Source organism: Eurosta solidaginis, chromosome 1, assembly GCF_040869045.1.
Source record: "Eurosta solidaginis isolate ZX-2024a chromosome 1, ASM4086904v1, whole genome shotgun sequence".
In the NCBI taxonomy this organism is placed as follows: domain Eukaryota; kingdom Metazoa; phylum Arthropoda; class Insecta; order Diptera; family Tephritidae; genus Eurosta; species Eurosta solidaginis.
The window spans coordinates 103,173,946-103,187,660 of NC_090319.1; the positions used below are offsets into that span (position 1 = coordinate 103,173,946).

Genomic DNA, 13,715 nt, shown 5'->3' on the forward strand with positions numbered 1-13,715 from the left:
TGACACTCAATCGTCTGTTTACCATGGATGTTGAGATTCTTTAAGTTTCGCCATAAATCTTTAGATGCTAGTGCCGGATTTAACTTTCGGTGACAGTATATTTGCTTTGCTTGCCTAGTGATGTAAGTGGCCTGGTTGCGAGCGATTTTATACTGCGACCAAGCAGTTTCAGTGTTGGTCTTTTTCCACTTTGTGTACAGCTTATTGCGTAGTTTAATAGCAGATCTGACTTTTTTATTGTACCAAGGACAAGAATTTTTTATAAACCGGACTTCACGTAACGGTACGTGGACATCAAATAGATTGCGGAGGGTGTTATTTAAAAAATCAAGCTTCTCATCCACGGTAACAAGAAACCAACATGAGGCCCAATCGACATATGATAGATCAACAAACAACTCATCCACATTTAGAGAATTGAAATCACGATAAACAGAAGTAACGGTGTCAGCTGAACAATTAAACGTAACATCTAGTGTGCAAAAAATAAGATCATGATCGGAGATGAAGCTAATTTGTTGAAATTTTAAAATGTGGTCAGGGCTTGCCGTTATAATGATGTCCAGCAGGCTCGGAGTTGAGTTATGTGAATATCTTGTTGGTACAATATTGTTAACAACGGTAAGACCAGCGCCCGCGACATGGTCAAGTAGTTTCATAGTGTAAGCACCATTACACAAAAGATTCACGTTAAAGTCCCCACAAATTACAAAACGCTCAAAATCAATTAAAAACTGGGATAACTCCTCAAAATATGAATCTAACAAATTACACCTATGGGGGTTGTACACGCAAGATACCAAAACTTTTTTCACGTTGTCCGATATTTCGGCAATGATAAACTCCGTGTCACTATTTTTTGATTCTGCCAAGACACTAATTTTCAAGTAGGACTTACAGTAGATAGCAACTCCTCCCCCCCTCTTTCCTTTTCTGTCAACGCGTGTCAGACTATAGTTAGGGATGCTGTAACAAACGTCAGGAATATCACTAGTGAACCAGGTTTCCGTGACACAAATAAGATCGACATTACAATCAGAAAATACATCCCTAACATAGTCCAGCTTATCATTATTTAAACTGCGGGCGTTGAAGTGTACTACATTAAGTCCATCAGATTGCTTACACAAGATATTCATTAATGCCTTGTTGCTATCACTAATGCTGAAGGCAGATTTCCTACAGGGGTCTAAGTCCATTAGATGGTGAAGGAACGGCCACAAAAAGTATGATATACATAAAAACCGCAGCAGTGAAGCAAATATATGTGACTGCAACAAATAAAAAGCACAAAGAGAAAAAGAGCAGACAAAAAAAAAATAAATGAGCATGACTAAAATTAAAGCTAGAAACAAAATAAGAACGAGAAAATAGACGAGTTAAAAGAATTGAGCATAAAGAGAAAAGTTCACAGCATAGATTAAATTGAAAGGCAGAGCTTAAGTTTAACATATACATATACATAAACATTCTAATTATTATTTGTTTCATACTGTAAGTGCGCTTAAGTACCAACAACAGCATCCACCTCGGCGATGCTGCCAACCAATTTGGGCTCTTCGTCACTCTTAAGCCGAACAAATACTCTGCCTCGATTGGAAAACGCCGACGCTAACTTTTTTTGCCGCCTAAGCTCAGATGCACGCGTCATCACCTCCCGCAATCTCCTAGGCAAACTTTCATAAATATTTTCATAAATTTTATGATAATTATTATATTTTTAATTTTTCTATATTTGAAAAATTATTATTTAATTAGGAGTAGAGGATAGAAATTTTCAGACACCTGTCATAGCTGCGCAGATAGATACATTTCGAAGATTGCTAAGCTTTTATCATCAATATGCTTTAGGCCCGCTGCGCAGTTATGGCACTGCTATTTTGTTGTTGTAACCGCAACAATACTCTCCGAAGGTTAGGAAAGTGTTACGGATGTGGGCAGTCTTTTGGACATGATCCCAGTGCGATTCGGTTATAACACCTCCTGGTACTAGCCCTACAGCTTCGGGTACGATTTTATTTCAGCCCCCAAACCTTCGGGTCTGAGAATTTTTGTCGCCTCTTATGATAGGCGGCCACCGTGGTGTGATGGGTAGCGTGCTCCGCCTATCACACCGTATGCCCTGGGTTCAACTCCCGGGCAAAGCAACATCAAAATTTTAGAAATAAGATTTTTCAATTAGAAGAAAATTTTTCTAAGCGGGGTCGCCCCTCGGCAGTGTTTGGCAAGCACTCCGGGTGTATTTCTGCCATGAAAAGCTCTCAGTGAAAACTCATCTGCTTTGCAGATGCCGTTCGGAGTCGGCATAAAACATGTAGGTCCCGTCCGGCCAATTTGTAGGGAAAATCAAGAGGAGCACGACGCAAATTGGAAGAGAAGCTCGGCCTTAGATCTCTTCGGAGGTTATCGCGCCTTACATTTATTTATTTTTTTTTCTTATGATAGGCATACCTACCGCGGGAATATTTATCTTGTTCATTAATGACATTAGTTCTTGCTTCTCATCTACCAAATTTCTGATTTATGCTGATGATCTCAAGATCTATTCTGAGATCAGTTGTTATAATGATGTCGTTTTTCTTCAATCTGAGATTAATAAGCTTTATAGCTGGTTCATCAATAACCGTCTCTTCCGTAATAAAAGTAATTCTCACGATGTGACGTATGGTAAACTGCTGAGGACACTTCATACCTCCTATCATATTGCAGATACTTTTCTTCGCACTGCTCTTGAAGTTACAGACTTGGGTGTATACTTCGACTCAAAGTTTAATTTTAACACTCACGTAGACTTACAATTTCTAATGCGATTTCAATGCTTGCATTTGTCTGATGCCATTCGGCAAACTTCTGTGACCCCTACACATTCAAAGGTTTATATTCGTCCTTTGTGCGGTCCAAACTTGAGTATGCGGCTTTCATTTGGCGGCCTTACCACGCAGTTCACATCAATCGCCTGTAGCGGGTTAAAAAATCCTTATGCGCTTCACGCTTACTTCATTACGATTCTCTGAACCGATCCCGTCTTATGAGGCTACTCATCTACTACTACTTACTATCCCTAAACAACCGCAGAACTATTTTGGCCTCGTTGTTCATATTCGATATTTTCACGGGTAAAATTGACTGCACGTTCCTTCTTGAAAGACTATGATTAAATACTCCCTGTAGAAACCTCCGCCGCTTTGAAATCTTTTTCTTAGGGCTGAGTAGAACTGTTTATAACTGAAAAGCGCTTATTAACAGAGCCCTATCAGAAATCAATTGTTTCTCAAATGTTTTGGATATTGATTTCTCGGACACAAAATACGCTTTTCAACTTAAACTAAAAAACTACTTAATAAATTGTTACAGATTAATCAAACTGTGATTTTTGCCGGCTCAAGGTCCAATGTAATAAAACACTTTTTTAAATATTTCCCAATATATTTCAATCTCCTTCGGAGATCGCCTTCAGGGTCTATAACAATAACAAAAAAATATTCACATATAAAACTAAATATATTGGGAAATATTTAAAAAAGTGTTTTTATTACATTAGACATTGAGCCGGCAAAAATCACAGTTTGATAAAGTCAAAGTAAAAAGGTCGCTAAAATCATATTTATAGTTACAGATTAATTATTTTTGCTAATGTATTCCATAACTTAATTTAAGCTGGTCTCTGTAATTTAGTCATAAGTGTCTGTACTAAACATTTTGTTATTAGACTAATAAATAAATAAATAAATAAATAAATATTCTTAACCCGCTGGGGTGCGAAAAACGAGACAGTCTTAAGCAATTAAAGAAAAACTGCTTTCATGTTTTGGTTGCTTTTTGGTTGAAGTTTTCCTGAAATCATTTTAGTTTGGAATGCGAACACTTCACTCAACGGCAACGAAACTTAGAAGATACACTTGTCTTCCTATCACCGGATAGTGATATGAATTACATAACCTGTTGAAGTGACAGATGGAATACGGTTAGTGGGATGGTTGCCTAGGCTCATTAGCGTGAGAGCGTAAGTTGCGTGCTTCCGTATAAAAGGTAATGATAAATGCGATGTCAGGTATGGAAAGTTGAGCAGACCGTGGTAGGTTAGGTTTTAATGCGTAGCCTTACTGAAAATAAATTGATAAATACATTCCTACAGTATCACAGTGAGGTTTAAAAATCACCATCAGTACATTAGGTATTTCCTCCTTTCACGAAACCCAAACAAAAAACGATAACAATGCATCTTTCATTGTTCCAGCTTTTATTAATTCATTCCCTTTTTCTTTGCCATCAATGATACTTTGATCAGAATCCCTTGAAATATACTAACCTCATTGTAAAAAAAAATGAGATTACTCCCTACATACTCTTTATAGCCCCATTACCCTCTTGCTGGAAAGCCTATCTATCTTAAATGTTAATAAATCTTCAGTAATTAAAAAAGCTTGTCTAAGGTATCTTACGATGAAAGATTGCTGAGAAAGCCTTGATGGAAACATTTTGTCTAACCCATGACAATCTGAATCTTATGACTGAACTTCTTAGTAAAAGTGACACATAAAACTTCTCTTGTACACGACCTAAGAGCTCTTGTTATACCTACTTTATTTTATATTTTAATGTTTTAATACTTGCCCAGTTCTAAACACGGTACATTAGTATGGGTATCTTGACATTAGCACACGAATTTCTATGCATCTTTCAAAATTGAAATATTACTTAAGCTATCAGACTGTCTTAATGGTCTCACTAAAGGATTGTTTCGGTATTCTAGCTCGTAGAATGTAGCTCGGCCGATAGGTGAAGTCCACTTATCATTGATCTTTTTTAGAAAATGTAATACTTGCTCCATATTAAAAATTTAGAAAATATCAACAGTAAATTTAAGTACTTAAGGTTACAAATTTATTATAGCGAAATACCATTCGCCTATGCAGAACCTTCTACATATATACTTATATATAAAACCCTTACAGATCTTGCTTTCGGGTTCGGCTGGTGCTCGACAATTTTTTATATTCCTAATTCTTTATTTTTAATGGATTTCAAAAGCGTTAAGAGTTGACATTAGATAGCCAAACTTATACTATATTCATGCTCATTTTTGAATTTAACGTTTGCATTTTTGAGCACAAGATCCGAAAAAGTCTTCATGCTGGCCGCATTTTGGAAATGCGCACTTGCAAAGCTCGAATCATATATTTTTGTGTACCAACATTGGAACCACGTGCTTTTTGTTTACACAACAATTTTGTTTACATTGTTCACTTTAGACTATTTTGATTAGTTTCAATAAAAAAAAAATAACATTATACAATGATTAAAACATTAAATTAACTAAATACAATAACAATCAGCCACAAGAGCCCGACTGGTTGTACAAAGATGGCCAGCACTGCATGTAGCAGCTTCTTGTTGCTGTTTGTATGTGCATTTTTTTCTATGCACGCGCACTTCATAAATTTTTTGTTCACTATATCACACATAAATCCACAACTATAACATTCTTTTATATACAAAATTATTGTAGACAATTAGAACACGCGCGCTGGGTGAAAGAAATGAACGAAAAATAAATCTGCATTACCAACTCTTACGTGTAAGCTCTCTTCGATGAATAAAAGGTTGCTTTCCGAATTTACTATGTTAATGCCAAAATGCGGCCGCATTAAGTCGTATTTTTCTACCAAAATTTGTATGGGAACTGCAGAAAAAAATGTCGCACTTTGGGCTAAATGCCTACAGAATGCTATATGCGGACTGGGCATAAACAACCTTTTTGGCACTTAGTATGTGCAATCTGACTCAACGCACCGAGTCCGACAGAATGGTTTTTCTCCAAAGTCATTAAGTTGATTTATTTCCCTTGTTTGCCGTCGATGCGGACTGTTTTTCAATGCATTGAGCTCGAGGCCAATTAGTAATTAAAGCAATATAATATGTTTTAATTAATTTTTTATCAGTATTTCTACTTGAGACAGAATATATTGTTTTAACAAATAACTTACTCTGAGCTCAATGATTAAAAAACAAACTCATAGATTACTTAGAATAAAATTTTGTATGATTTTATACAATGAAATATTTGATTTACATACTATTAAACAATTTTAGTATACTTACTGATAATTCACGAAAAATACTTTACAGCTCTTCATAAAAACAACATTTTTACAAAACTCGCTTGTTATAAAACAAAAACTTAACAAAAGTGAAGTAAAGAGAGATAGCAAAGATCAGTTGGGTGGAGTGGAGATAAAGAGGTGGTGGTAGAGTATAGGAGTTAAGTAATGTTTTTTCTGGCTATGTATAAATATATCAGTAGTTAATTATATATTGTTTTTTGTTTTATAGCTCAATAAATAATACAAATAAATGAAACAGAACGTAAAAACGTAGAGAAGAATGCGTTTGTTTTCGTTTTTAAAAAAGAGAAAGAGTATTTACCTGCGTTTGGTGATCGGGGGCAGGGAGGCCCGTGTTGTCTAACAGTGTAGGGGAAGCAGGGCGAGCATCTATAGCAACAAATATAACATAAAGACTTCACATTTACCACAGCAGACCATTACAGAAAATTTTTTTACTAAAATTAAGTTTAAAGTGTCAATTGAAAACTTAAAAAGAAGTATACTAACTTTGGAGAACTTAATAAATAACTCAATATTTTTATACATATACATTAGTATATTTTTTTTTTAACAATATAAAATATATAATAATTGGAAAAAAATGGTTTTCTTTGAATTTTGTCACTATTGCAGTTGTAAATTTTACTTGCTCGAAGGTGTGAATAATTTTTATTCCACTACTCTCCTCAACAGATTTTTTTCTTTAATATTTTGAATTTGCCAATGATGTCGTATTTAAAAAAAATTAACTGCTTTAGTAAAATACATATAGGAAATTTATACAGCATAGATAAATATATTAAATAATAACAATTAAAAACAAAATAAATAACGAAATAACTTCAGTTTTATTAGTTAAGACGCATAGTTTTAAATCTAAATTCGATTTTCTTAAAAAAAAGACAAAAAATAAATATATATAGGTATAAATAGGACAGACATCAGTTATAGTGACAATGCGTGTTTTTTGTTGCGACTAGAGAGTGCAGCCTATTATTTAAGTTTTTTAATTTTATATTTTAATTATTTGCTACAAGTATTTTCTCCTGTTGTTACGTATGTGATATATGTAAATTACAATTCATACAATTTTACACAGAGTTGCATTTGATTTTTATTTTTTCTAATTTGTCTCAAAAATGCTAATAAACATATTGACACTGTGGAACTAATTTGTTTAAAAAAATATATTTATAGTTATAAAATTACGCGCAAATTATTAAACAAAACAAAAATGTGCAAATGAAAAAATATAGAAATAAATTGTCCACTGAAAGGAATAAAATGTTTGCGCAATTTCTTAATTGAAAATTTCGAATTTCCACTATTCTGTCTGTTCATTTTATTTGTGCGTCCACTTGAAATTTTATCGAATAAAAATTATATTAAGAGGACATTTACACTTATATACATAGGTGCAGTAATATCAAAAACAGAACAGACGGTTTACTGTCTTAAACCCATGTGCAGTTCTTAAGAAAACCAAAAAATCCATATAAAATGACACTAAAAAAATGCTTTAGAAACTTTTAGAACGCAGCTCTAAATAAAATTTTATTCCTATTTTCTAAAGATTTTTCGGAATAAGTTCACCCGACAACTCTGGGACCGTATCGTGTTTTACGATAACTTTTCGAAAGCTATTTTCATTCAAACGATAAATATAAAACTATGCAAATATTTATAAAAATTACTATAAATTATGGATGCAATGTGTAGGTACGCATTGCACCCAGCTCAAGTATCTCATTAATCTGAACCACCATTTTAGAGCTGTTGAGGTTTAACAAATGGAGTTCGATCACGGTTCGTAAAACACGGTACGGCCACTGCTTTAGCCAAGAAATAATTTGCATTGTTTCTTAAACAAAAATAAAGTGACATTTCGGAGGGCAATCAAATAATCAAAGGTAAACATTTATTTAAATTCAATATTCTATGTGTATTGTACGTGAATGATCATGCGTCGACAAACGTCAAAAATTGTTGGCTACTCCCGTTTGCATGCATAAGAAATAATTTAAACTATTTCTGGAGCGTTTACTTTCGAACTGAATATAGCACCCAATTGGGTACGAATCGTAAAAATTTTGATAATTTTGCATGAAAATCAAAAATTTACAAGCCAATCGAAATTTTGATTTTCCCTCATACCGTCTCTATTTAAATACATTAATTAATGCGGCTACGATAACAAGAAAACCCAACACGCATTGTGTCCCTATATTCATTAGAAATGGTTGAAGAGCTCATGGAATTTGGAACTTTTGTTTATTTGTACTTATTCGTTTAAGGCACTTCTCCTCTGACGCCACGTTTTCAAATCGTATTTTGCCTACTTGTATAGCCAACCAATTAGCACTAATCAGGTATTCAATTAAGGTGCAGGGTTGCATCGTTTGTTCGTTGCTACCGATTATCGCAGTGCAACATTTATATGGGATGTTTAGTTATTTAATTACCGATTGGGAGGTAAATAAGAAGAAAATGAGATCAATCTCGTTATGTACCCTCCCTGGGTACATTGATTTTAAACTTTTATCTTTCTTCATATACAAAGAGTGCATTTCATAAATGTAATCCACTATTAATAGACATGTCTTAACCAATTATACTATAACTGGTATGGATAAAAAATTTAAGCCCTGTAAGTGTGAAGTACACCAATGCGTTCCTTATTAAGCGAATAAATGATAACTGCGTTTTGCTTAGTTTTGCTATACAAATTCATGAGTTATTATTTTTAGAGTTTTTTATTTCGCTCGGGAAATATTATTAACTCACTTGTTTTTTATACCCAGCTGTACTTGTACACAGTATTGAGATATCGTCACCAAATTCTGTAAACGAGCTTATCTGGATCCATTATAGATTGGTATTGAAAATGAGCGAAATCGGATAATAACCACGCCCACTTTTTATATATATTACGTTTGGAAAACACAAAAAACCTGATTATTTAGTAAATAATACACCTAGAATTTTGATATTTGATACGTGAACTGACATTGAGACTCTTGATAAAAATTTGAAAACATTTTTTAAAATGGGCGTTGCACCGCCCACTTGTGATAAAATCAATTTTACAAATATTATTAATCATAAATCAAAAAAAAAAAACCTATTGTAACAAAATTCGGCAGAAACGTTGCCTTTACTATAAGGAATGCTTTGTAGAAAAATTAACGAAATCGGTTAAGGATCACGCCCACTTTTCTATAAAAGATTTTTAAAACGGTCGTGGACGAATAAAATAAGTTGTATCTTAGCAAAAAAGAGCTTTATATTAATGGTATTTCATTTCCCAAGTGGATTTATAACAATAAATAGGAAAAACTTCAAATTTTAAAAAATGGGAGTGGCACCGCACTTTTTTATGACTAAGCAATTTTCTATGTTTCGGGAGCCATAACTCGAAGAAAAATTAGTACAGAATAGAACCATATGTATATGTATTATTGCGCAGCCTTGTAACACTATTAAGCACACAAAACAAACAACAACAGCATTTCAAGTGTACAGCTGAGTATGTAATTTTCAGTTTCACCCGAACTTAGACTTCCTTACTTGTTTAACTTAGCTTCCAAAATAATAGTTATTTAAAAATTTGTTGAAATTTTCTTACATAACTTATATTAAAAGATGTTCCTCCTTTTTAATAACAAATGATAAAACTTTTTGAATATCTGTAGTTTTTATTAATAAGAGGGTTGAAATAAAGTTTGACATTAAGTGCAATTTTTTTTAGTTTAAAGATCTTTAAAATTTTGAATGTTTTTCGATACATTTTTTCTTTATATACTGAGCAAGTGGTAAACCATGTTTACATTAGTATGTAGATATTCCTAAGAAATATCACTCCAATAAGCTAAGCTCGAAATAGATTCAGTACACGAAATAGATTTCTGTTTGTCCGGAAATTTCATTGAAACAAGTTCTGTATTTTGTTTTGGTTAATTATTGAAATTTTTAATAATTTCTTAAATTCCTTTTTACTTTTTCTTGTTTGATTATATAAATGTTTTGATGTGAATGATTAAAACATACCCATACTTAGTGGGTTTTAATGTACACATATCAAAGAGCATAAATTATAATAAGAGGCACCAGTTTGCTACGAGTGGCGAGTAACTCGCTGGAAATAAAAAAAATTATGCCGAATGTTTTCTATGCGGAACATTTTTGAATTGTCTCCCGTTTATCCATGCGGTGTAGGCACCTTGTGCAACTGTGATTTTTGCAAAGAGAATTAATGAATTAATTAAATGCAGTTGGAAAAATAAACACAAATACCCCACGAAAATGTATAGAAGACATTCTATGCACATTTCGCCAAAAAAAAACAGTGGCTACCTCATAGAAAACATCGAGCAAATGGCTACGAGTAGCAGACTGACGTCTCTTTCTTTAATTTATCCTCTTTGCACATATATGAGTTGCACTATAAAATGTGCCATCATATTAATGAAAGAAAAAAGTATCTCTATATGACCAAACATAAAATAATAAAAAAATTGTATTACTTGTTTAAGGCGTCTTAATGATTTTCTAGTTTATACATTTTCGCGAAATAAACTTGGTAGGAAAAAATTACAAAAATGTGAAAAATTTCTTGAATGTCTCTTTCAAATGAATGTCTCGAGAAGTATTTTAGATATAAATGCTAATGTACTTTTGTTGTAAAGGCCATTTATTACACCATGTTTTCAAAGTATTTTTTTTGTCCGTCTACTTCAATATCATATGATGTAGAATCAAACACAAAGTGACATTCTGGAAAATGCTTACCAAAATAGGAAAAAGTTGCGTGCCATGTACCTACACTAAGTTTGGAAATTACCCACATGCATACATATGTATGTATTGAATAAAAAGTATTTACAAGTGTGATGTTGTTGGGTTTGTAACGGTAAAAAAGCGATCCCTGCGCATTTTTTGAAGTGCTGCTTTAGTGACAGCCCTTGGTCAAATCGTGGTCGCTACGTGGCTTAGAGCCCACTGTTCTGGGAACGTTCTAAGTGTTGCTAGTTGTTATTGTTGTTTGTGTTATATACAGACCAATTCTAAATATTCTCGCGGATTTTTTTTATTCCCGCGGAAAAATTCCTCCAATTCTTTTATCCTAGGGAGAAGAAAAATTGGGGAATAGGACTTTCGAATTTTCAAAGTCAGCTGTTTTGTCAATTGAAATTTCGTTGCGCATTTTTTATTTTGTTTAAAAAATTGAAAAGTTTAATTATTGTTGCGAATTTGTTTGAAATTAAGAAATAAGGTACAAGCAATGCACATTATTGCATTTCATGTGGTATACACTGAAATGAGTAATGAATTGGTGCCACAGCAACATCAATCGAGGAGCATAAGAAGAAGACGACGGGTTAACACATATCCGCCGGAGTTACTTGCTTTCATTCTGCAAAGCAATTTTCTGGCGGCCACGTCGAGTTGAGTTCGCCTTTCGCCATATGCCAAAATCTAATTACCTAAGCCTTCTTAAAAAATCCTTGCGCAATTTCTGGATGGCTGCATCAAATATACAAAGAGCTCTTCCGTTGCTTATGATATACTTTTCGACTTAAAATAAAGAATATTGTGGTTGCTGTTGTTGTTGTACTAACAGTGAGAATATTGTGGTAGAATGTAAATACATATTTTAGCGCAAATTTGTACAAATAAGTGTTCTTTCTTAAAAGAACCAATTTCCTTTAACTATTTTGATGCATTCCCTTTAATTTAACTAGTGAAAAAACTCCTATGAAATGGCAAAGAAATCTCCCTCTCGCTCACATTCATAATACCTACTTTTCTCCCATAACCGGTTTCCTCTTTTTCGAAAGGGAGAAGTGAAAAAACTCTCAAGGAATTTTTATTTAGAATACGAGGAATGGGAGAAGGGAAAAAACTCGCACGGAATTTTCGTTTAGAATTGGGCTGCTAATTTTTTAGTGGAAACCGACGGTCTGATTAATTATGATATTATTCATTAGGTAAATTTTGTTGGATTCACCATGGTACTAACACTAATAGTAAAGAAAAATATATGTACACATATAATAACACATAGCTAAAATCAAACATGGTCTTTCGGGATGAACTTAGAAATAAAGAAACTTAAGTGAAACAGTTAAATTAATCATGGGTTTGTTTTAGCTATATTTTTTTAAATCTGTGACAATGGAAAATTTTTAAATTATTAATAAAAAAATTGATTTTATTAAATACAGTCGAACTACTCTATAGTGAACTGTCATACAATAAAGCCCTCTCAACGATAAACTAATTTCAAGAATGCTCGTTCTACTTTTGCCTACTCTTAATGATGTTTCTTTTGTTTATTCTTGATTTGATTGATTCAGAATTTTTTATACCTTTTATTAAAATGAAATAGTAAACTAAGTTTGTCACTAATCTCAAAATTGTAAGTCCACTATAAGGACCACTATAGTATATATCCCCCATTCAACCGATTTTTCGAAAAAGAGGGGTTTTCATTTATTCTTCATTTTAACAGCTAGAAGATTGAAATTTAACAGGGTAATTACATATAAGGCATACATTGTTGCCTGACAAAATTTTTAAGATTGCTCATATACATATATAATATATATACCATACAACCGATTCTTCAGATAAGAGATTTAACGTTATTTCTTCCTAATTTTACCCGCTAGAAACTTAATATTTTTCCAGATGTTTACAAATACGGCAGATATTATTGCCTGAAAAAGTTGGTCATATTATCCGATCCAACCGATTGTTCAGATAAAAGGTTTAACGTTATTCCTTCCTCATTTTAATAGTTAGAAGCTTGAAATTTCACAGGATGCCTACACTAATGTCGTACGTTATTGTCTGAGAAAATCGTCAAGATCGTTCATATATATAATATAAATCACATACAACCGATTGTTCCGATAAAGATTTAACATAATTTCTACATGAATTTAATAGCTGGAAGCTTGAAATTTCACAGGCTGTTTAAATATAACGCATACTTTTTTTTCAGAAAAAATCGTTGTGATTTTATGATTTTTTGAAATTTCAACATATTATTGTTCAGCTCCATTCATGGAAGGTATGAGGGTTTCGGCACAGCCGAAGATAGTCCCGCCCTAAAATCTTTATTTTCAGATTTCAAAATGAGAAATTAGTTAATTTGTAGACAATTTGTGCAAATATAAGATCGTGGCCGTAATTAACTCACTGTTGTTGTTACATAACATACATTTCACTAATCTGTAACTCGTACAATTGCAGATGGGTTCTTTAAACATGATACATACAATAATTGTTTATTAAAGTTGTAGTATAAAAAGGTAAATAAGTGTTAGGCCGTCCTAATAAAGAATGTAGGTATCTAATTTCTAACTGATACTGAAGTATTGAACGTAACGTGTTCAACATATCGTCGCTGCGCTAACGAAAACAGTTATGTGTTTTTTGTCAAAATCTTTTTTATTGCATATTTCATTATCACTATAGAGAGCCCACATTTCTGCATATGCCGTTTTTTTTATATCTCTTTTGGTTTAGAAGTGACCGATAACAGCTATGTGCTCACAGTCCTAGAAGTACTCTGAAAAACTGTTATGTACTTGCTTATAATTT

At 33.0% G+C, this 13,715-nt stretch overlaps 1 protein-coding gene across 18 annotated transcripts in view; it reads right to left on the reverse strand.

The window, feature by feature from the left end:
- Positions 1 to 13,715, reverse strand: part of Rbp (RIM-binding protein) — a 233,080-nt gene that overhangs the window by 23,124 nt on the left and 196,241 nt on the right. For 17 of the 18 annotated variants that reach the window (XM_067759463.1, XM_067759452.1, XM_067759451.1 and 14 more), the window contains one exon: positions 6,427 to 6,494. The exons of the other annotated variant lie outside the window; for it this stretch is intronic. In XM_067759463.1, the coding sequence (XP_067615564.1) occupies positions 6,427 to 6,494 (68 nt within the window). The remainder of the gene's footprint in view (positions 1 to 6,426; positions 6,495 to 13,715) is intronic. 18 annotated transcript variants of the gene reach the window in all.